Raw genomic sequence first — 26152 nt, 5'->3', positions numbered from 1 at the left:
GATTAATAGGTACTTAAAATTATTCTGCTCTATATTCTAAATGTAATTACAATACTTGGTTTTCAGTTTCCTGTTACGTATTTCTACTTTGTTATTAAATTACAATAAACACCTTGGTGTCATTTATTATTTTGCTTACTCTGCTATTGAATATCCTAAAGGTTACATGACTATATTTATCTTATAGCTAAAAGTACGGTATTGACATTTAGTACGTGCCTTACTTATAATTATTCCTATGTAACATTAGATTTAATACTGTAAACAATACGTCGCTTGCTTTCTTATGTTCTAATAAGGAAGATGGAGAGCCTTTTTTGGATTCTGTCGGCATGGTAAGTTTAAATGTGATCGGTTTTAAATTGCATTTTGTAAAATAAGAAATGTGGATTGTTAGATTATTAGATCAGTTCTGTCGCTTGCTTCGTGGATTTGTGTCGATCATGGAACTTGCAATTACGTTTGAATTTGACTTGTGTGTTTGTGTGTGTATGTGTGTGTTTCTCGTGTCTGGTGTGCCGAAGAGGTGAGTTTTAATGGTAATAGTGCTTTGTTCTGTTTTGGTGTACAATGTTTCTTTTCCTGATACTAATATTTTTAAATTTTGACCTTGGTCTTGTACTACTGTGTAGAGTTCCGTGTATACGGGGTCCATGTTATCTCTATCTTCCTTTTTTTATTAATATTAAGTCTCCTACGTTATAGTTACATGAATTATTTTTTTTTTTTTTTTTTTTTTTTTTTTAAGTTGTTTTGTCTTAATTAAATTATGTCTAGCGTCCTCCTGGGACTTTTGCAATCTATACTTACGTTCTAGAGAATAAGAGTTAAAATTATAAATTTGGTCTGTTTGTTATATGAAATTACGGTTTAGTGTAAACTGATATTTTCAGATGCCGAAAAATATAATAATTTGAAAATTTTATATATAATTTTGATAATATGTCATTGACAATGTAATGGTTGCATTAATATGTGTGTGTTGTTTTATTTTTGTGGTGCATGACTGGTTTTTTTTTTACAATATGTTCTTACTTAATGCTAATATTTGTACCCTGATTTTAAATAACAGTATATGGCTCTTTTATACATTGGGTAATAATAACTATGTGGTTAAAAGGATTTTTCTACATTGATGACGAAAAACTCGTATAGTAGTATAATATACCTGATACTTTAAATTAAGTGGTATTCTTTAGAGTGAAATAAGTTTTGTATTATTTTAATTATTGTATATATGTTTTTTTTTTATTACATTGACCTATTGTAGGTATGGCAAGTAGGTTGTTAGGTATCTATGCGAATTCTCTTCGACATGTAAACTGGTCATTAACTCATTAATTTATTATTATATTATGGACACAATACAACGTATATTGTATTTACATGTAAGGTATTATTTTTTTGTGATTTTATTGTTTTTCTTTTCAATAATTTAAATTATTTTTAATTAAGTTTGTTTTTTATTTAATTGATTTGTTTATTATTATCACTGTAATTGTAGGTATTTATTTAATGTTGGTATTACGTTTATTTATTTTTTTATCTAATTAATGTTCTTTGTTTTAATTTAGTTTTATTCATAAATATATTTAGTACATAATTTATTGTATTATTTATTTATTTTCTACTCTGTTTTGATTGATAGTTGTTTTTTTATTTATTTTTTAGTGTAATGCTATGCTATATTTGATTTTTATATGTATATATTTTTTTTTACGGGCAGATTTTTAACACATCGCTCCTTGAGAAACATAACGTCATTATCCAAAAAATGGGGTTTTTGAGTTAATAACGCCATCTAGCTCGTATGATCGTAACGCACGCAATACGAAGACACCTATCGCCCTAGCTCTATTAGAACCGCCAGAGGGCGCTAATGTCGTTATGGCGAATAGAGGGAATAGGTGCCTGTCTCATAGGAACAATGTCATTAAAGGGAAGTAAATTGTATTTTTTTGCTTAGTGACGGTTTTCTATGAGATTCAATGGAAAGTACGTCAATTTACATAAGAAATAGTGTATCTATACGTACTATGTCACTTTAAACTTATAATATGGTATCAAAATCAAAACTCAATTTAAAGCAATATCGTACTTTTCCCTTTAAGGACACTTGTACTTTTGAATTTAATAGAATAGTATAACGTTTTGAAATAAGTAAAGTGACATTATACCTGTAATGACGGTTTTGCTTAAAACCTAAAGCCATAATGCTGACTAAAAATAAAAACGTACTGTTCTTTTACTTTAAGTGACATTGTGATTTTAAGAAGCTGACAGAAGTTTTAGCAGGTCGATCGTCATTATCTGTGTAGTGTCAATATGCTAGCTTAGTTTACCATAGCGACAGTTGGCATGCGAAAAATGTCGTTTTAAGCTTAAAGCCATTACAACTGGTACAGAACGCTTATAACGGTGTGGTTAAGGAATGTCACTCGTTGTTTAATGTCACTGTGTTGTATTTTTTCTATAAGGTTCATAATAGAGTTGTATTATGGGTACCTACTAGACGACTATTTATAATTAGATAGATATAGCCACATTACGAGCCCTATTGATCTAACTGTGGAACTATAGGTTGGTATGTGTAAGATTCCCATATTTATTAATTATAATATAGCATTATTTATGTATTGTGTGATACTTTTTCATTCATCAAAATTAGCAAGTTATTTTTGTGATGTCTGTTATGTTCCAATTTTATTTCTGACAAGGTGACACAAAACACACATTAATTATTATTATCACTAGGTAGGTACTTACCTATTAATTACCCATAAAACTATTGTTCTCTTACAGTAGAAAATGTCTCAATGTGTCTTGAATGACAAAAAAGTTTAAAGCTATTTTAATAAAGTTAATACTACTGTTTTAGTTGAAACTGTTAATAAAGTTAATACTTATGATGATGAAGAATTCGTACCTCCTTCAGAAGAGCTAGTTCTAATAACGTAATGTGTCGCTTGTGAGTTTTTTGTTGTTTTTCCGGGTTGGTTTAATTTTGCTACTGACTGTTTCTAAAGTATTTATAATGTTGTTATTTTGAATTTGAACTTCTGAATGTGTATTTGTGGTTTCTCTTCTTGTAAGGTGTTAAAATTACTTTCTAAGTTAAACTTTTCGTGGTTACAAATAAGAGTGTGTTTCTGTTTAGGTATTTTGCCTATTTATGAATTAATTGCTTACGGTGTGTAACTAGACGCACTAGCTGATCTAGTTAACATAAATAATGATTGACACAGCTGATCAATCGATAATATTTTCATAAACTTTAAAACCTCAATTATTATGTACAAATGTTAATTAAAATAAATACATGTAAGTAACTATAATGTATGCATTCAGTAAATTAATTTTAAATAAAAACAAAACATTCTCACGAGAAATCCGAAACAACAAACAAAAAACTTAACAGAGTCAAGTTTCGTAGTGGGCCATTAATCAGAAAAAGTGATTCGCTGAAACCAAAGAGAATGGAATGTGTATAGAGAATGACTGTCGGTGAATTTTGTAGTCGCGAAGGTTATGCTGCCATCTGTTGACGCAGTATTGAAACTAAAGATGAAAATGTATAAAAATATCCATAAAACTTATATATTTACATATAGACATAAATGATTTTTATTAATTTTGGATCGTCATGTGCTTTGATCCGTGTTTTTTTACATTGATGTGAGTTAGAATTATTTAATATCAGGGGAGTGGCGCCATCTGTTAGAGAGTAACTTTGTCTTGATTTCCGAGGCGAGGGGTTTCTTTTGACTTTACTTGTCTTATGGGAATCACATCTCTTTGCTAAAACTACTCAAGATTGGTACTCGAGTTTAAAGGAAATAAATAACAAAGATCTTATATTGAAGTGCGCCTAACGCGTCAAATGCGTCAAACGCGTTTCGTTAATGTCTTTTATGGTTATAAATACCCCCACGCCAAGCTGGGAACTGGTTATTCTATTTTTGTCCGTCGGATTGTCACGATCTCTGGCTCGCCCGTAGACGTTAAAACAAAGGTGTTATTTTGACGATTGGATGTTTGACTTTACGTAGCTACTATGCTGCTTTTTGTCAGACTGTTCAATTGTTAGTTCAGTGTAAATACTTACGTGTGTTTTGGTGTTTTTTGTGTTTTAGAGCCAGATTAGTGTCTGATTGCACGGTCAATCAACCGGAAACGCCTAACCTAGCGGTGATAAGCAGGCTTTTCCGGGAATCCAGTAGAGTGTTAGGTCCAGGTCGCGAGAGGGGCCTGGCGTCAACCTTTTTACCTACACAGGTGACGATTATACCTCTTACGTTCTCTTCAAGGTCTGACAGAGGGATGTGAGGATCTCACGTGTGGATCATTAGGAGTAATCTTTACTCACTGAAATCTGTTGGTAATTGAAGAAGCGTGGTCTTGTTATATATATTTATATATTCACATTTTATATTTGGAATAGGGCGCCTTATTCGTCAGTACCCTTGGCTACGGCCTACACTGCGGAGGGAGGCAATCACACAGACACTAGGGTTTGCAATACCTCGGTTTTGTCGGCCGAACGTTTACAGCTTAAATTAGGGTCCCTCTTACACACACTCCTCCCTGTAAAGATAGAGGTTCGCCTCTAGATTTACACATTAGAATAGGGACATTGGGGTAGAGTTAGGGTAGAGTCATTATTTGGGAGTTAGGGTTATTTATTATTTCTTTCTTTATTATTCTTTATTCTTTATTATTATTATTCTCACATATATTTTGGTTACACACAGTGTTAAAATCATTAGAGTGTTAACTGTTTTAAAATACAGAATAAAATTAAAGTCTAGTTTCAGTAACATATGGATGGGTTACTGAGGCTCGTACATTGGATATGATTTAAAGGTAATACATTATTATATTGGGTGAGATAGGGGAACAAAGTTATTTGAGGACATACTAAATAATTTTGTTATAGGGAGCTAGTGACAGGCGAAGCAGTTCACTAGTGACAATTTGAGCTTTTCTATATCGGGGTAACTAAGGGTATTAAATCATGTTTAATAGACGATTGCTTCAGTATTCCATACATTTATAGTAAGAATATCCAGATGAGTTTCTTGGCGTTTCTTCTTGTCTGAAAATAGGTTCCGAAACGCAGATAAAAGTAAATATTACATAGTGCTTAGAAATACCTATTAAAAACAAAACAAAATAAAATAGGTATTATTTAGTTTAGAGACCCGTCTTCATCCGAGGCGTGACAGTAGATAAAGTATGTTTGTACGTATTAATATTTGCATCATTTACATATAAATATTTTCCTTTAGCTAGCTAGGTTAGCGAATGGATATAAAAGGAAAATATAATTACAAACAACAAGGGCTTATACTACTGTTCATGGTAACTGGTCACGGTAGGGCTCGGTAGGAGATAAAATCTAAAAAATATAATTTATTATTTATTCTTCATATGATTTTGTTTTTCATACGATAGTGTTATAATATATAAATTACAGTAGCAATATTTACAATTACATAGGGTATTTTAGGGGTAATATTTTGAATCCAAATCTAATCAGTCTGCACATAAAAGACGATGGGTACTAAGGTTCACAATGTATTAATTTCACTAGACGATCACATGGCCAAATTAATCTATTTTTCTTAATTTATAATCAATTCTGGTTGAGTTCTATTAAAGTAGATTAGTTAGTAGAGGGTTAAGCTACAGGTGGATTGAAGTCTTAAACTTTATTTTTGCTCTCACGGGTCTGTGATCGGAACTAAATTTAAACCTATTGATGTACCTAATACCTACATAAATAAATATCTAATTAAACTTTTGTCATATGAAAATATTATTATATAAGTAGTCAATTTCGTGTGTGATATTCCGCCAGGCGAAGTCCGGGTCCAGCGACTTTGAAGTTTTTTTGAGAAAGAAGGAATTACTTATCTACGTTCATGTTTCAACCAAAGGCAAATGGAATACACCTAGAACTACGGTCGTTTCTGCTGCCAAGGCCATATGTGGTCCAAGTATGTATGTGTGCTTGATCTGACTTCACCAAGGACAATGGTCCATGTTTTCTGCTTTTCATCAGTAGATTTATTTAGAGGGTCATAATCTCGTAATACTCTTCAATCTTATCATCGCAATGTGTAGATGTTGATGCGTAGGCTTTGATTGCGGTTAAGGTAGGTATATAGCTTTGGGATTTGGGATATGCTTAACGTCAACACAGCCACCTTGTCGGAGTAATTTGATAATCCGACAATGTTGTCCTGCCACTTCTTTTTGACGACAAAGCGTGTGGGTATCTTCCGTCGGGTAGTTTCAAAGTAGCGCCAATAACAGAAAAGCTAACGGAAAAACGTCTGAGGTGGTACGGTCATGTACAGAGGTGTCCTGTAGACTACATGGTTAAGGTAGCGCTCGATATTTCAACGACGAAGCGAGGACGTCGAAGACCACCTGCCACCTGGCTGACGACGGTTCAGCGAAACCTGAAAGACCTCAATATAGACGCCGACGTTGCACTCAATCGTGCAGAATGGAGGAAAAGAACAGGGAAGGCCGACCCCAAGTACCTAAATGAGAACAAGGCCTAGCAGGATGATGATGACGTGGGTATCTTCCGCCCGGGGATTCTTAGCACCACTTTTACAGGGTACTTAGTGCCGTAACGAGGAGTCGTACATGTCAAATGAGATTGGGCCATAAGCCCACCATGCTGGTTCAGTGCGGGTTGGTGGATCGCCAGAGGCTTGTTTGGTATTCCACAGGGTGACCACGTGCAGGAGAGGCTGGTCTGGGGTCCGTTACATGACATTCGGGCCTCTTACATCGCATCCCCCAATTATTATCCTCCCCTTTGTTTATTTACTTTGGTAATTTTTGATCGTAAAAATATAGCCAAACAAAACAAGCTAAGAATACTCTAGTTTTAAAGAAAAACTAGTCTTATTTGCTAATTTTTTAAGACTGAAAGTCGCTTACTTTAGTAAATATTAATTAACATCCATGTAAAATGATTCTATTTGCGCTTTTTCTTTGAAATAAACGTTAAGTTATATCAAATAACTGGATATAGTGTCACTGTTCCATAAATTGAATCAATATTGCGAAGTCGTCATGTGACATTAAGCAAAACTAAACGGAATAGTGACATTACAATTTTCTTTTAATTGAATTATCTTAGAAATTAAACAAAAAAAACACAGTTTACTCAAATGACTCACAAGATTAGTTTAAAATCTAACAAAATATAGCAAAAAACTCTTTTTCTTTTATCTCTAGTACGGCAGTTTTAGACGTTTGAAGATTTCGAAAATTTTAAAGCTCTGTACCCAAAAAACACGTTTTTCGCTTAATGACACTGTGTTTCTCAAGGAGCGACATGTTTATATTAATAAACATACTATGTGTCCAAGGACCTTCATGCAAGGTAACTCGACCGTATCATGATGTCTCAAGGATTCAGTGCTTGTAAAAAAAAATGTTATTCTAATGTGTTATAGTGTCTATTATTTTCCCTGGGGTTTTCATTTATTTTTATTTTTTCATTTGAATTCTTGCTCGTGATTTGTGGAAAATTGTTTATTATTGTAATAATTGATCGCCAATGAGCCATTTTGTAATGTCTGCATTGTGACCTAATAATGTAAGCTGACTTTGTGATACCCGTCACCTGTCTTTTAAAAAGTACACAGCGCCTTTTAATAGCGCTTTCGGTCGGCCGACCTTTTTTTACATACAACATATTTATTAAGGATACAAAAATTTATTATTTATTATAGCGCGCTAATACATATTACGCGTAATATGTATTGCCAGACAGTTGCTTTCACACATCGGAACAACAAAAAAACCTTTCCATGTGCCCAAGGACCGCTGCAATTGAGAGCTCGCTCGAATTGTTTTGGTTTCAAGGGTTATTGCCTGGTTGTATCCTGGTGTACCTTGCTTACATTATTTATTTTCACGAGCTACCCCATTTTGAAAGGAAATCATCATTTTGAAAACATAAAGCATATAAGAGTCACAATAACTTTTAGTTGATCAGGCTAATTGTTGGTTGCAACACTTATCTGTTTCAGCTCTTTCAATCTGATGTTTATATTTTTCCTTCCCTTTTATGTTGTTTATTTGTCTTTCATTATATTTATTTTATACCTACTCGTATAATACCTAATTGATGCCTTGATTTTCATATTATATGTTGTAAATAATTTTTAGTTTAAAACTCTAATAATGCGTCATATGTATGAACTGTTTATGGTTATTTTTTTTCCTTCAATTTATGCACTTGAAAATTTGAGATGACATGGCATGTGTTGCATGTACATCCGTATTTGGTGACGTGTGACGCGGCCTTCACAAGTCTGGTGCATTCCATTAATCGTATGTTTAATTAGATTAGTAGTTAGTGTTGATATGTGTTACTTTGTATGTTTTGTTGTTATTGCCAATTTGTTGGATGTGAATATTGATTTTATAATTATTTTTTTTATTATTCCTTACATTTGGTTATTATAGGTATATGAGAGTGGTGAGTGGCTGATGGCATTTTCTTATTTTTATGCAATAATTCATTAGTTATGTAGTAGATTCGTGGATTGAATATTATTGATATATAAATGTAAGTTAATGTAAGATTGTTATTTATTTACTTTAGATTTAAAAACAAAATATTTACTCAGATTGACTACATGTCATAGAAATAAGTTATATCGTTAATTAATAAAAAAAAATGTAATCAAATTTTTAAATTGAACAGATAATAATAAAAAAAATAGATTATAATTCGCATTAAAGGTATGAAAGTATATGTGAGTTGAAATTATTTGACCTAAAATAATAATAATATTCTGTGTAAGTAATGTTTTCATGTATAAAATAATAATGTGTTTTAAAATAGTAATGAAGTGTTGACATATAAAATACTTCTATTTTACCAATAAAAGTGTGATTGATAAATTGCAATAGTGATATGATTTGATTGGGGGGTTTTGTTTTTTTTTTTTTGGAAAACACGAAATTAAATTGTAACTGGTTAAGAGGGCCTTTGCAAAAATATATTAAATATGTTACCTATTGAAAACCAAATGGTGTGAAAGCTAAGTTTTTGAACGTTAGATTGGATAATAATTTGAAAAGACCATAAGTGATGTTGTTTAATGTGTGGAATAGTAGATTCTAGTGTTTGTCAGTTAGTCAAAGTTAATGTTAGGTTAGCTTGTTAGTGGTTTTGTCTTTATGTTGGGAAATGGGTTTTGTTTGGAAATGTTAGGTTAGTTTATTAGTGTTAGTGGTGGGTAGTAGTGGGTTAGTGGGTTTTTGAAATGTTAGGTTAGTGGATTGTTTTGTTTTAAACAAAGCTAAGTAATGATATTATGATGTTAATGTTAGTGTTATTGTTAGTTATGGGTGGTGAAGGGTTAGTGGTTTGTTTTGTTTTAAACGAAGCTAAATAATGTTATTATGACGTCAATGTTAGTGTTATTGTTGAGGTGGTTTTATTTAATTATTTTTTTTTATATTGTGGTCTTTAAAATATATAATATAAGTTAATTGCAAAGATGGAAATAATGGAATGCACCCCCGTGTTAGTTATTTAATGTTGCTGATTGTAGTTTTTTGAGTTAACCATGTAACGCGTTATATGAAAATGAATGAAAATGAAAATGAAAATTTATTAATAACATTAGGTTACACGTCAAAGATTACATAAAATTTGAAATATCATTGTAGATATACTTATACGTATATTACACTTATTAATTATTAATACTTATGTCGTAGTAAGTATACATGTTTATTTATTACAATACATTTTATTTAAATAAGTACATCATCAATTTTGCATGAAAGATATTCATCAATGTCATAAAACGGTGATTTTAGTAACCAACGTTTTAGTTTCGTTTTAAAATTATGGAAGGAAGGTGCATCCCTGATACTTTTAGGCAGGTGGTTGTATATGCGTGGGCCAAGCACATAGGCTGATCGTCCGCTTTTTGCTAACTTATGTGGCACAGATACCAGGCAGCCCGCGTTCCTGTTACTGCGCAGATGGCGATTTGGATTTACCTGTTTCGCAGTAAATTTGTTTGAGTTGGTGTGAGTAAATATAGCTATTTGTTGAATAAGTACACAGGGTAGTGTTAATATACTGTATTCTGTGAAATACTGACGAGCAGAGACGTCATCAGAAACACATGCTAATGCGCGTACAGCTCGTCTTTGTAATGAGAACACCCGACGCCAGTCAGCGGCTCCGCCCCATAGCTCGGTGCCATACGAAATGAGCGAGTGCACGGTTGCGAAATAACAGCTCCTGACGACGTCCCTGGTCGCAGTACTCGCGAGACGCCTTAAAGCGTAGCACGCGCTGCCCAGCCTCGCGCACAGATGGTCGATGTGTACGTTCCATCTCAGGCCACTATCGATAGTAAAACCTAATCATTTTATGTCCGCAACTTGACGGACAGCATCGTCGCCGGCATACGCGGTCATGGGCCTGGATGTGTGGCCATTTAGATTGAGTCTCATGACGAAGGTTTTGTCCTTGTTAAGGGCTAAGCCATTTGTTTTAAACCAGTTGCAAAGCTGTTTAAGCGTGTCGGTTACCCTCGTTTCCAGATCTGGTAAGGACGAGCCGGTGACGATCGCTGTGACGTCATCTGCGTACATAAAAATGTCGCACCCTTTTATTATTCGTGGGAGATCATTTAGGAGGATGCTAAACAGAGTATTTGACAAGCACGATCCCTGCGGTACCCCAAGCTGATTCCTCATCTCATTAGACCTGATTCGGCCACTATCCCCTACGACAACTTGGCTCCTGTTCGACATAAATGACATTAGGAGCGCCAATGCGGGGCCACGAATGCCATAGTGACTGAGTTTCTGCGCGATAAGTCCATGATTGGCGGTATCGAAGGCGCGCGAGAGGTCGCAGCACACTACCGCCACCTGCATCCCGGCCTCTCGCGCGCTCAGCGTATGCCACACCACTTCGCGCACCAGATCCGTAGTCGAACGGCCCTGGCGGTATGCGTATTGTCGGTCAGATATTGTTAGTTGTGGGGACCAAAAGGATAATAATCTAATGTTAATACCTACTTCTAAAATTTTACTTATTGCCGGTACTAACGATATAGGGCGATAAGACTTTAAGGCTGCTTTGGGGCCTTTCCCTTTGTACAGTGGGGTAATCTTAACTTTATGTGTATTGTTTGTTTATTTTAATTAACGAATGATGCACTGGTTGAAATTATTGATGGATATTAGAAAATGTTTTTGTTTTATTACTTGTTTTATTTTAATTAGTTGTTGATATTTAATTTTATCTATATGTATGTTTTATAAGTTGTTTTATTTTAATAAGTTGTTGATATTTAATTTTATCTATAGGCACATATATAACCGTTTTTTTTTACTGAGATTTTTTTTTGTTTACTTTAAAATTAATTACTTGTGGTTAACTGGTGAATATATATTTTTTTAACATATATTCATGTTTTGTTTTTCGTCATCAAGTAGTAATCGTAAATTAATTATAATTAATAGATAGTAGAATTTGGAATATCGCTCGCAGACGTATCTGCATTTTTAAATAATAGTTTATACATTATTAAGATTATTGATTAGTTTTAATACATTATACTTAATGTTAATTTTTGAGAGAGAGAGAAAAAAAAAATGTGTAAAGAAGACTATTTAGTTTGATGTAGGTACCTTTGTCCAGTCGTCATCCTGGTCTTCTATTGTAGTATTATTGGTGGTCACGGTCGTTTGGATGTGGCGTGTGGCTCGCCCTTTATTCTTCTTCCTTGACGTGTTGGCTTGGTGGTGTTGCTGAGTACGCTGTACTGGCGGGGTTGGCGGTTGGGGTCGATGGCGGGTGTGTGGCTGCTTCCTTGTCCATTTTGCTGTTCTTGTTGGCTGTCCCTCAGTATTTAATATGATTGTTACTGTGATTGTATTGCCGCACTGGGCTGAAGCTGTGCTCGGTTCCATAGTTGTTCAGGGTCGTAGCTACTCGACGCGGTCTTGTGCTGTGCTTAGTGGTGCTGGCTAGCTGGCTTGCTGGGTGTCTGGGTGGCTAGCTGGCTGGCTGGATGGCTGGGCGGCGCAACCTAGACGATTCCGAAGGTGGTGATACCAGAACTGCTGAGCAGTTCCACTGGCAGGGTCGCCATGTAATGTGGGGCGTTCGGTCTGCTGAATACTGAACCACTTTATTGAGTAAATTGGTGCTTATATACTAGTGGCCTACGTGAGTGGCATTTAGGTGACCTTTATGAAAATGTAATTAGGATTATTGTTTATTTTATTAAATATATTTTCTATTTATTAAATGTCACCTTAAATGTCACATGACGTGTTGACCCTAATACTCAACACGTCATGTGCCTACTCACCGTACATTAAAACAATATAATTGTGCATTGTATAAGTCCAATCACCTCGCACCTCGCGCTGGGCCTCACGGCGTAGAGAAGCGTCCGCCGGTTGGTGGATGGGGGAAAGGTCGGAAGTACAGCCTAGCTACGCTTCCCGGCTAAGTCCGATGGACTCGCTGACCAAAGTAGGATGTGGTCCTCCAGCATTTCGGGGGTTGTGCGGCGGGCTAACACCTCGTCCACGGAAAAAACTTATTGTTACGAGACCGACACAAGAAAATATACGATTCGATTCTAAAAACTACTCACGGCGCGGAAATACTTCGCGGCGTGGACTTAAGGTTTGCCTCATGGAATGTAAGAAGCTTGTACCGACCCGGTGCCATATACCAACTGAATAAAGAGTTGCGTCGCTATAAAATCGATATCGCGGCATTACAGGAAGTAAGATGGCCTTATAAAGGAGAATCTAATATTGACAACACAGCTGTACTCTTGTACGGCGGGAGTGAAAGTGGCCACCACACTAACGGCACAGGGTTTGTTGTAAGTAACAAAATCAAAAATTATGTAATTAGATTCGAAGTAGTTTCTGACCGAATTAGTATCCTGCGGGTTAAAGGTGTATTTTGTAATAGAAAGAAAGAAAGAAAGAAAGAAAATACATTTATTTAACGCCACAACATATTACATCTATAAAACAAAGACATACAAACATAAAAAACATTAGACGCTAAAATAGGACCCCACTCAGCATAATGCCGCGGCAATCCGTGGCGCTGGTTTTCAGTGGGGACCTGACTTAAAACTATGAGACGACAACACATACGCCAGCGACACACAAAAAACAGACATAAAAAAGAGAGAGACACTAAAATTTATACATACTGAACAACAACGAAAGAAAAGGAAAACAAAAAAAAAAAAAAAAAAAAAAAACATACTAAATAACATATAAAAAAAAACCACACTGAATTATACAATATACATCAAATTTAAAAATATTAAAAATAAAAAGAAAAACTGTAACCTAAAAACTTAAAAACTACCCACAAACAAATTATAGTTATTTTAATAGAATGACGGTATCAAATCGCAAATTAATTAAATCAATTAATAATATTACAATAGTCAATTAATATGCACCCACGGAAGTGGCGGAGGATGTAATTAAGGATCGGTTCTACAAAGACCTGGAACTGGTATACGATCAAATACCCCAATATGATGCTAAAATCGTACTAGGGGATTTCAATGCCAAAATTGGACAAGAAGAAGCCTTCATACCGACTATTGGCCAGCACAGCAAACACGAACAGTCTAACGATAATGGAATTCGACTGGTGAGTTTTGCTGCCTTAAAGTCGCTGGTGGTGAAGAGTACTATGTTTCCCCACAAAAATATATATAAGGGGACATAGAAATCCCCTGATGGAGTCACAATTAATCAAATAGATCATGTTATAGTTGACAACCGGCACAAAACCATCATAGAAGATGTTAGGTCCTTCCGTGGAGCTGATGTTGATAGCGACCACTATATGCTCGGAATAAAAATTAAAGCAAAAATCAAAGCGGTGCGCAGATCACATAAACCAGGAGAACCTGTCATGGACATAGAAAACCTAAAAGATGAGGCTGTGTGGAGGGCCTTTCAGCTTGAGCTGCGCAATAGATTTAGTGGTTTAGAAGTTCAAGAGTGTATAGACGAGGCTTGGGAAGAAACGCGGGACATCGTTAAGGAGGCTGGACTGAAGGTGATAGGGAAGAGAGAATTTCGCAAAAAGCGAAAGTGGTGGAGCAAGGAGTGTGACCTGGCAATGGAAGAGAGACGGAAACTTAAAATACTGTCCCTACAAGACCACAGATGGGAGAATGAGTATGTTGAGAAACGCAAGTTCCTAAGAAACTTGATCAGGCAGTGCAAGAGAAAACACCTAGAAGACCAACTAAGTCAGGTAGAGGCGCTAATAAGAGCCAATGCAACCAGGACATTTTACCAGGAAGTAAGGTCAGTCAAAAAAGGGTATCAGCCAGCAGTCCAGTTCCTTGAAGATGATGCAGGAAACCTTATCTCGGATCAATGAAGATATCATTCAAATAATTGTTGATGATATTATAAAAATTTCCGCTCCCGGAAGGACAATGCCACGTCTCATTATACCGTTCTTTCCCAATAAAATAGAAATCTGCCCAGCCAGGACATTGTTGGCATACATGGATAGAACCCAAACTATTAGAAATAGCGTCAACACAGAACGACTTTTCCTAACAATAATAATACCAATACATAACGCTAGTTCTAGCACAATCAGTAGTTGCATAAAACAGACGATGTCTGACAGTGGAATTGATACGAGCTTGTTTTGTGCGCATAGCACAAGGCAGGCCGCTACCTCAGCGGCTAATCGCAAAGGCCTGTCAGTTGAAAGGATTAAGAAAACAGCAGGCTGGTCCGGGAATTCGCTAGTATTCTCAAAATTTTAAAATAGACCCCTAACAACTGACGCTAGTGCCGACAATGCCTTTGCTGAAGCAGTTTATAATGCCTGATTGTACGTATTTGATTATACTTTATAAGTGATAATGAGCCTAATATTATATAATCATAATGAAAGAAACTAATTAAAACACCATGTGATTACAATAGTGTTTTTTCCTTTAGTTTTCACTCTGCGAAAGGGCGCTAAACATCTACCTAGTTAAAATTAAATCTCGAGGATGTAACGTCGATAGTATAATTTATGGTTAAAGAAACTTACCTGAAGTGAAGTTTGGCCATAATTATACGAGACGTTACATCCGAAGAGATTTAATGTCCCATCCCGCCCTGTTTGAATGGTAATTAGTAATTACATCTTACCACGCACGTACGTACGTACGTTATTACGTAGCGCACATTCGGAATGTAGGTCTGGGGGCCTAGCCAAAACGCATTTCGAAAAAAGATATCGCTAACGAATCGATAAAAAATGTATGGGAATGACAGGTACCGTAGATGAGTCTGTCGAAAAATATTAACGAATACAAAAATGTTAGCCAAGTTGCAATGTTGTAACGAAACGCAAAACTTTCGTTACCGGGATTCGACATCTGTCATACATTGTCTAGCCAAGTGACACTTTTGACAAGCGTTATCGCCTCCTAGGTGTCGATACGTAGCGCGAGCTATCCCCTTGCAGATAACTTACCGAAGTACAAGAAAATACCGAATAATAGTGTTTGTAAATTAGAATTTGTAATAAAAAGCATACTTCAACATTATTGTGGGCGGCGAACAACGCGGAAGTGTCGCTTAGACGCAGGCGCCGTCTGAAAAATCGCCTCTATTGAAACTTGAAACTGCTTAGGAAAGGACTGCCCTTAGCTGGTGATCTTATCATGTATGCTACGATCAAAGGATTGTGGGCCGTACGCAGCATTTCACCCAAAGGATCCAATGTGACCGAGGCGCTTAATATCTACCTATCTATAGTGACAGTGTCATGGAAAAATGGATTATGCACCCACAAATGCAACACGAAACAATGTCCCTACAAAGGTAAGAGTGAGTCAATAACTTATCCCTACTATACCTACTAATAAGTATATAAAATATGTTATTAATGCTAAAATAACTAATGTGTTCCTGTTACGTCATCAAATATAAACCGATGAACGGTGTAGATTAAATTTAGTACCCATATGCGCAATGGCAAGCACTTGTTTTTCAATAGGAAAGTGAATTGAATGTGTAAAGGCAAAGGTATATAGGTAAAGGCTTTACAAATATAGATAAAGACTCGGGAACAAAAGTTCTTCACACAAATAAATGCCCTTCCCGGGAAGCAAAACCATCACCTTCATAGGCAAGGTCACTAACAACTAGCAATATTGTAGTGTCATCCCATTTTCTTAAATTGATTTGAAAGGGATGAGACTACAGTGTTGCTACTTTTTAATTTCTACAATTTCTAGTCGGACTCTACAGTAAGCTCAAGAAGACTTGTGTTGTGGGTACTTAGGGTACTTAGATAACTATATATAGATGGTCAAACCAATTTGTCAGTCAGTAAGAACCAGGAAAACTATACTCATACTTATCTTTTGGGTGCTAGTACTGGTATATGACAAAGCTAGTATGATTCTCTCTGTCTTTGTTTGAAATGAGACAGTCCTTTGACAAACTATACTTAAATACATAGACAACACCCATGACTCAGGTACAAAATATCTGTGCTCATTACACAAACAAATTTCCTTACCGGGGATTCAAACTCAGGATTATCAGCTTAACCGGCAGGGTCACTAGTCACTACCAACTAGGCCAGACGGGCTGTTGTCATACATATACATTATCAACCATATTAATGAAACTTTTTCATATTATGAAACATTGTATATGACTTCTTTTGGCAGGCGCAGATACAGTCAGCTGCAGAGAAAAGGTCCCACCCTTGCATACAAACTTCTATGTAGTGGTGGTACCTTTTCTCTGCAGCTGACTGTACCTACACACTATATAAAAATAATCATAACATGTACTTACACAAAACATTTAGTTTTTTTAGGGTTCCGTACCCAAAGGGTAAACGGGACCCTATTACTAAGACTTCGCTGTCCGTCCGTCCGTCTGTCACCAGGCTGTATCTCACGAACCGTGATAGCTAGACAGTTGAAATTTTAACAGATGATGTATTTCTGTTGCCGCTATAACAACAAATACTAAAAACAGAATAAAATAAAGATTTAAATGGGGCTCCCATACAACAAACGTGATTTTTGACCAAAGTTAAGCAACGTCGGGAGTGGTCAGTACTTGGATGGGTGACCGTTTTTTTTTTTTGCTTTTTTTTTTGTTTTTTTTTTTTATATGGTACGGAACCCTTCGTGCGCGAGTCCGACTCGCACTTGCCCGATTTTTTTTGTCATATGACTGGTAGAGAATAAGTATTATAACCAAATGTTACAGAGTTTGTTGAAAAACTAAGCATTCATTTTGTTTCAGGTGACTTGGATATTCATTGTAGCCTTGGCATATGAACCAATACGGCTGCCCTAAGCAGAAAACAAGTAACCCAGTTTTGACAATTTTTTGAGGAGAGCAAAAAAACGTAATTTGTCAGTTTTGTTAGGTATTTGGTCTAAAATGTAACATCTGTTTATACCATTATGTTAAAGGCGATAAAATTAAGCTTATACAGACTTTATTTTTTGTTATTCTTGTATATTAAACTTTGTACAGGCATAAAATGTTTTCTGTGTAGTTTACTGCCCGACAATCTCAGAACCATTCTACACAAATTCAAGTATCTCGTGTTTAGCTTGGAAATAGCAAGCACTTTAGCATCTTAAATACTAAACATATTTGGCTCTCCGCTCAATAACTTTTCCAATTTTCATGCAATTCTGAAGGAAATAGTACCAAATGAAAGCTAATAATATAAGCTACCGAAAACTGATTTTTATTTCTTTCAGGTTTATCGACTTCAAAATCCCTGTTAGATAATAAAACGCTTGAAAAAAAATTTTTTTTTTATATATTTTAAAGTTCTTTTCTATTGGAAAATAGACTTTTTTTTAATTAGTGATTGATGTTGCCATCCTCGTACCCTCTGTCACATCGGATATTGGTACCTATTTCATCGATTTTATTTTCAGAGATTATTTTGTGATACGATGACCCATTCCTTCAACAAACCCTCTGTCTTCGTGGATGGGTGGTACCTACAGGATCCTGCTTCCGAACTATTCTTTTTTAGGGTTCCATACCTCATAAGGAAAAAACGGAACCCTTATAGGATCACTTTGTTGTCCGTCCGTCCTCCGTCCATTTGTCTGTCAAGATCCTTTATCTCGGAAACGCGTGGAGGTATCGAGTTGAAATTAGAACCATATACTCAGGTCTACATTCCCTTAAAGTTGTAAAAAAAAATCAAACATCTACATCAACGTAAAAAAAAGATACGGTGGTTTATGCCAAAATACATTCTCAAGGGATTCAAAATTTAAAGGGTACCTAAGTAGGTGGGTAGTAGGTAGCTAGGTCAACGAGAAGTCCCGTTGCCCTAGAACTATGAAATTTGGCAAGTAATATTGTATTACATTATAAGTAGGTACAGGGAATAATCTGCAAAACTACAAATTTGTAAAAAATTAAAAAATCTATAACTAAATTTGTAAGGAACGCTCGGTGGGCGAGTCCGACTTGCATTTTTTTATAGTCCTATTTGACAGACGTGTTTGATAGGAATGAGGCAGGTGCATGGAATGGTGAGAGCTGGTGAGTTCATAAAAATCAATATTTGGGGACAATCTTACACTGGTTGACTTAGCCCCAAATTAAGCAAAGTTTGTACTATGAGTACTAGGCGACGATATATACATACGTGTATAGATAAATACATACTTAGGTACATAGTTACTTTATTTACTATTTAACTTTACTTGTAACAAAGTAAAAATCTAATTAAATCCTTCAAGTCAGTTTTACCTATTTCTTATAAAACCATATCGATCTGAAATTTTCTTGATATACATACACCTATTGATATGGTAAGTAATTGGTGGATCTCTTTAGTGGCTAGAGTTAAACCAAGAAAAGTCTGCAGAGATTTTGACAGCACAAGGTCAATCTCGAGAAGTCTATTAGTAGAGTTAGACCAAGAAAAGTCTGCATAGATGTTGAGAGCACACCAGTGCAGGTGTTATTTTAAACGTCAAACTTCTATGAAATTATGACATATAAATAACACTAGCACTGGTCTACTCTCAACATCTCTGCAGACTTTTCTTGGTCGAACTCTACTAATAGACTTCTCGAGATTGACCTCAGATGATTCACTTTTCCACATAATAAGTGTCTTTATAAAAATTCAAATTTTGGCATTATTCCTGGATTAAATATTTCCCTTTTGGTCACTTGACTACAGTCAGTTGTTGTTTGTTTCTAATTTTTTCCAAAACCTTTGGCACGGATACGGCATAATAATGATTTCCTCTTTCTTTGGCATATTCTAGTGTTCTGTTTTCATTACTGTAGAGTCTACAGTGTAGACAATACATATAATTTTACAGACTTTTCACCTTTGACAGGAATATTGCTAAGCAAATTTGTTTTCTATGTATGTCTTTAAACAAGGTACCTTTTGTATAACTATGTAACTAATTTCTAACCTAAATCGCAGATTGTGTTGGGAGATACTTGTTTTACCATTGTAATAAACTAATTCGCAGTTGCGAACATCTACGCTAAACTCAAGTATCTCGGTCATCTATATGAATTACAAGTATCTCTGTTTAGTTACTTGTCTTTAGCGTAGAAATGGGACATATACTTGAATTTAGCGTAGAATACAGGGTCAAAAAAAGATAATCGGATTTTAAAAACATGAATATTTTGAAAACTACACATTGTTTTACGATTATTTTTTTGGTGAAAGATGCGCCTGAAATTGTAGATTCCGAAAATCCACAAAAACCGTTTTTGAAAATTTTCGAGTTACTTGTTTTCTGCTTAGGGCAGCCGAATACTTTATGGTGCTCCAAAGTCAGGGTCAAGGGAAGAAACTATGTCACATGTACAACCACAAAAATATATTGAGTGTTGTTTTACTATTTTAATACACTGTACATAATATATGTACAAACAAGAATGCTTGGCTACTGATTTCATGCTGCTGGCAAAAAATACCTGCTGCATCTTTCATTAATAGATTTTCAATAAAATAAATTAACTTTTTAACCCAATCATTGTGTCATTTATTTATGGTGGTTACCACCTTAACTTTTGGTATGCTTAGGAGCAGATCTGCTCCCATGTACTTACCTATATTCAACTTTAAAAAATGCATTAATTTTTAAAAGTTGTCTTTGTAAAACGACCGGTCTGGCCTAGTGAGTAGTGACCCTGCCTGCTAAGCCGATGGTCCTGGGTTCGAATCCCAGTAAGGGCATTTATTTGTGTGATGAACACTAATATTTGTTCCTGAGTTATGGGTGTTTTCTATGTATATAAGTTTGTATTTGTCTATATAAGTATGTGTATCGTCGCCTAGCACCCATAGTACAAGCTTTGGTTAGTTTGGGGCTAGGTTGATCTGTGTAAGATGTCCCCAATATTTATTTATTTATTTATTTTATTTTATTCAATTATGATTGATATATAAATTACAAATTTTTGACAGGAGCATACAAAAGGTTAAATATGAACAGCCAGTAGCTTAGCGGGTGAGATTACCTTCCCAAATTTCCATTGACTATAAATAATAAAGATGTGTTTAATTCATTTTTAACGCCTCACTCACTTAGGTATTTCTATTACTGAGTAAACAAAAATCAAAGACAGGTAGGTAATAAAAAAATAATATTAAGTAACAATATGATTTATTAGTTTTGGTTTCACAGGCAGCTTTTATCTTATCTAATGCATCTTCTTAGTCGGCGTCTTCATTGCTGAAGGTCGTGTCTAGTTTGAAGAGTTTCCTGCGCGATGTACCATGCTTTTCCAAGTGTTCCTGTCCTCGGCGATCTTAATAGATAAATCTAATGCATAACATCTATGTATTCAATGTCCGCTTGACTTTTGTTAATTTCGAAAATGTTTGAAGTCTATGAAGTAAATGAATTCACTGAGGTTACACTGATTCGGGCAAACCTGTCCACAATTTCACTTCACGGTTTGAATCAATACTAACGTTTAAAGTATTGTCTCTTCTGGTCAAGTAAGCCAGCAGTGCACGTCCTTAGCACTGGTAACTGCCATGAAGGCGTCATTGCAGCGGCAGCTCTGACTGTACGTGCCAACTTGGCGAGGACTTCTCAGCGTGGAAGAAGAGCCCGCGGAGCCGCTCTTGCCCGCTCTGGCTGCGTCGCCGCTTTGGTTGGGGCTGCGGGGACGACGGCTGTCTGAAATTGTTAAACTTTAGGTCAAAATTATATGCAATTAACAACGCACTCTTCAAATATTACACTATATAGAGTTATTTTATCACGAAATTGTGATAAACTAAGTTAAACAAATACCAACATATTTAATTTGCTTACCGATAAAACAATTATTTTCTCCAAAATTAGATTCGCTGTTCACTTGACACTCTTGACAGCTGACAGATGATGTTTCTTGACGGTTTTGAACGAGAACCACAGACAAAAATTAATTTTTACCGACTTGGCGCATAGAATGAGCGAAAACTAAAAAGATTACCTCTTGGCTAGGTTATTATAAACATTATCGACCAGTCGCTCGCGAACGTAGAGATCGAATCGATAAGGAGCGAATGTAATTTGGCTACGGGCCCAGATACCTCTAACATATCCGTGTGTCACGTTGCGCAGAATGTGTCCATCGGCGGTTTTGAACCCGCGAATTTGGATGCGTCGGCAATTGCTGAGCAGGCGACCGCCGACCCGCGCCCCGCCGCCCGCCCGTCTACGTCACCGGAGACGCGCACGTCACGCGAGAGTACGTTAACCCCGAAACGTTCCTACGCTAGTACTGCCGCTAAGTCGCCTGCTGTGTCCAAGCCTAAGCAGCGGCCGAAGAAAGGGGTGCAGAGCCTTCGTGATCCTGTTCACAAGGACCAATCACAGCCGACTCTAAGGGAGTCGCGATGTGTCGAGGACGGTTTCAAGAAGGTGGAGAAGAGAAGAAAACCGGCTCGTCAGAATCAGTGTGGTACCGCACCGACTGGACCGAACCATTTGCTGCGTCCTGCAACACCGTCGACGCTGCTGTATGTGTCCCGTCTACATTACCTTACGAAGGTCGATGACATCGTAAAGTATGTGAAAACGAAGACCGGATTCATCCTGAGGGTCGCGAAGTTGGAATCTCGACACAATGCGAATTTTAATTCGTTTGTGGTGAGCGTTCCGACTGACCATCTAGCGACCTTCACCAAGGAGGAGTTTTGGCCGAAGGGTGTCAAGTTTCGGCGGTTCCGCGGCCGGCTCCCTGACACTGCGGGGTTGCGTAATGCATCGCAGCCATAATGTGATATGTCGTGTTTAGTTTTTTAAAGTTTAGTTATAAAATATATTTTTATATAATATGTATGCTAGTTTTAAGGTTTTATGTATGGGCCATTAGTTGCCTGAAATAAAGATTTTCATTTCATTTCATTCATCCCAAAATTTCGCAGAGTAGATGCCTTAACTCTCTAAAGTAATGAGGTGACGCGCGCGCCGACAGAGGGCGCAGCGGCAGGAACGAGAGGATCAATTGACTTTCTTATTTTCTTATATCTAAATATTGTGCTGGATGCCTAGTACATTAAACAGTGTACTACCTAGTTAACATTAAATCTCTTCGGATGTAACGTCTCGTATAATTATGGCCAAACTTCACTTCAGGTAAGTTTGTTTAATCATAAATTTTGCAACTAAAGAGAAAAAGAAAATGAAACATAAGCCTTGCACTCATAATTTGGCAGTAGCTAAAACTCCGAGAACTATTCTTTGTGGAACAGTTTGTAAGGAGAAAAGAATTTTAGTTTTTGACTACTTTTGGATTTTAGAAACGTGGCAAGAGAAAAAGGCTTATTTAAAAAACCTGGTATACATTAGGTCAGTGCTTAGAAGACCAGTTGCGTCTAACGTGAATTCCAAAAAACAATGCGGCTTTGATTGTTTGCTACCAAATGGCAATAAAGAGTTTGTAAGAGTACGCGCGTCAACAAGGCGCGAGCAGCATATGCGCAGCTGAAACCTGTATGGACGTCCACCGTGATAACTCGACGTACGAAAATCAGAATGTTCAACTCCAACGTCAAGTCGGTCCTGCTGTACGGTTGCGAGACATGGCTTGTGAGAAAAGATGTCACCAATCATCTGCAGGTGTTCGTAAATAAATGCCTGCGACGCATTCTAGGGATCTACTGGCCACGAGCCACGAACCATCTCAAACGTCAGACTATGGCAGATGACGGAACAGAAACCCATAGGAAGCGAAATCCTTGGAAGGAAATGGCGTTGGATCGGACACGTACTCCGTAGGCCGGACAGCCATCTGGCCAAGCAGGGTCTCCGCTGGCATGCGGCCGGCAGTAGACGGTTGGGGAGGCCTTGTACTACATGGAGGCGATCAGTTGAGAAAGAGGCTAGCTCAACTGGACTCGGCTGGAAAGAGCTGGAAAAAGCCGCTCAAGATCGTGACAAACAGAGGATTCTTCTGCGAGCCCTATGTCCCTAATGAGGGATAACAGGATTGCATCATCATCATCAAGAGTATGTAAATGATTCATCATCATCAAAGTGATTGCACGGAACTGAATTCTAAACAGAAAAAAAGCAAACCAAGGAAGAATAATTCCCATCCATGCATAAGAAATGTTGATTTTTCCTCCAGAAGAACCGATTCAACTAAGGAGTGGTTGGTCCTATTGCCAAAAGTGCCAAGCCATTACTAGTTCTAAGAGAACCTATGTCGAAGACATGCACATTCAGGAGCAAGTCACATATGTTTAGAGAGTACAAGAATTAAATGGTGTCTTGCTATTGGCAAAAAGTTCGCACATCGAAAGCTGTTTTGTGCCGTGTTGAAAACAGAAATAAGACCAATCAGTTTACGAGTTGTATCATAGATTTTTTGAATTCGAAAGTAGATCAAGGTTTCAAAAAAGTGATTCTTATTTCAGACGGTTGTTGCTATCAAAACAGGAACAAAGTTTTGTCTTCAGCTCTTCTTAGTTTTACAAATGATAAACATATTGAAATAGAACAGCGGATTCTTGAAAAAGGCCATACTATGATGCAGGTTGACAGTGTGCACTCTACATTAGAAAACCTCTTCAAGCCTCCCATATATGCTCCTGGCGATTACATCAAGCTAATGGCTCAAGCTCGACCGACTAATCCTAATATTATAGGGTAACAGCACCAGTGGCCAGCCAGGGACCAGTGGTCAGCCTTTTGAGTCGTTTATTGGTTATAATTATCTGGTATATTCGTTTAAACAAATCGCGAGTACTCAAATAGGAGCTTTGATTCCTTATTGGTTAATACGGCACACGACAGGTGCGGTGAGGGAACGGGGGGAAGAAATATACTCGTTCATACAGGTGCTGATTGTCGACGAGTGCAAAAGTGTCATGTCCGCCATATTTTTTACCGCACGTGGTGTTCTCTTAACAGGCAAGAAAAACTATGTTTTAATGTTATAAGTTATTATTTTTGTTAATGATTGGTTTGTTTATTAGTTTATCTATTAAATTGGATTATGTTTTGATGAAAATATCAATATTTCACTTATAAATTGAGGGGGCTGGCCACTGGATAATTCTTTTTTCCAATAAATCCAGTGCCCAGCCCCCCACGGCTGACCTTTGGGTTATTCGTTTATTTTATTATTTTCGAGCCAATGCGACCGTTAGGACCGTTAAATTTACATTTTCAAATTTAGTTAGGCATGCCCTAGTCAATTTTAAGTAAAACCCAGTATAGTCAGCCGCATTTGAAATTACGTTATAATGCGGCTGACTACTGGAACTTCTTCACTTCACTTCGCGGATCCAATACTCAGCCATTGACGTTGCTTGGTACGTCGCCGCCAAAAATATGTCCACATTTTAAAACCCTATCTCATTGAAATAAGGTTCAAAAGTGTATACATACTTATGACGTTAACTATACATAACTATCATTTTGCTTTTTCCTGGTAGGTATATATTATATGACTTTGTTTATTAATGATAATGATCTGCATTAAATCGTTTCATTATTTTTTACCGAATACCTTCTTCTTCCTCGCGTTATCCCGACATAATTGCCACGGGTCATGGGAGCTTGGGGTCCGCTTGACAAGTTTTTTAGTACTTAACTAACAAATTTCGTGTCATAAGAATTGTATGTACTTATAAGAAAAAATAATGATAACCATATTGTTGGTTATTATATAAATATAAGTGATTTTGATCATATTATTATGAATATTATAAAGCCTGAGTACTGGGTACACAGAGGCTGCTTACTGGATTTTGGAGGCTGACTACTGGAGAAAAGTGCCACTTTTTAGGGTTCCGTACCCAAAGGGTAAAACGGGACCCTATTACTAAGACTTCGCTGTCCGTCCGTCCGTCCGTCCGTCCGTCCGTCCGTCCGTCCGTCCGTCCGTCCGTCCGTGGGTCGTTCTCTCATTTCGTGCAAATCGGTGATGTTCTCTCGATTTGTAAATTTTCTTTTAAATGGTAAATTTTTGGGTTTTCATGCATTGTGGATTCATTTATTGACACTTTTATGCTAAAGGCACCTTCGTATCCTTATTCCTTTTCATTTAATAAGACTGGTGGTAATGAACTACGCGCTGGTAATGAAATGGGCATGGATGGTAATTTTATCAGTGGAGGGTAATGAAACAAACTTATGAAATCGCAATAAAAAAACTTTACTTAACGAAAATTAACACCATTAATATAATGAACAACATTAAAATCACGTGTCTTAAGCGCTGTGCAGACGATCAAGCCGACTTAACAAATACTCCGGCTTGACAATCGCGACTTATGATTTACCACCTAGCTTGTAGCGATTGTCAAGCACAATTTATGTGATTGAAGACGTATTTCGTATTGTTTATTTATTTAATGATCACACAGCACTACATCAGTCTTGTCACCAACACACTGAGAAACTACATACTTTAATTTAAAATTAACATCCAAATACACTCGACTGTCAATCCATCCACCGTAGCTCCATAAACTCGCAAAATCTCAAGCACTCATGAGTCAACAGGAGATGCACCAGGAGAAGCCTAAGGGTTATATTTCTAATGTCCGGTACAAAAAGTCTTACAAGCCTCTCTA

General features: G+C 36.6%; 1 protein-coding gene and 1 long non-coding RNA gene across 2 annotated transcripts; one reads left to right on the top strand and one right to left on the bottom strand.

The window, feature by feature from the left end:
* The first annotated feature begins 12086 nt into the window (after window positions 1-12086).
* On the top strand, window positions 12087-14458 carry LOC134805844 (uncharacterized). The gene is made up of 2 exons (XM_063779048.1): window positions 12087-12159; window positions 13839-14458. Exons 1-2 carry the CDS (start codon window positions 12087-12089, stop codon window positions 14456-14458), a joined length of 693 nt encoding a protein of 230 aa, XP_063635118.1.
* Window positions 14459-20718: 6260 nt separating this feature from the next.
* Window positions 20719-21214, bottom strand: LOC134805846 (uncharacterized). The gene is made up of 2 exons (XR_010146407.1): window positions 20907-21214; window positions 20719-20784 (listed from the first exon to the last, which is right to left on the bottom strand). It is a non-coding gene; the product is annotated as an uncharacterized LOC134805846 (long non-coding RNA).
* Between the last annotated feature and the right edge of the window lie 4938 nt (window positions 21215-26152).

Source organism: Cydia splendana, unplaced genomic scaffold (assembly GCF_910591565.1).
Source record: "Cydia splendana unplaced genomic scaffold, ilCydSple1.2 scaffold_69_ctg1, whole genome shotgun sequence".
In the NCBI taxonomy this organism is placed as follows: Eukaryota; Metazoa; Arthropoda; class Insecta; order Lepidoptera; family Tortricidae; genus Cydia; species Cydia splendana.
The sequence above is the reverse complement of the archived record's forward strand: the minus strand, read 5'-3'. Positions and strand labels throughout refer to the sequence as shown.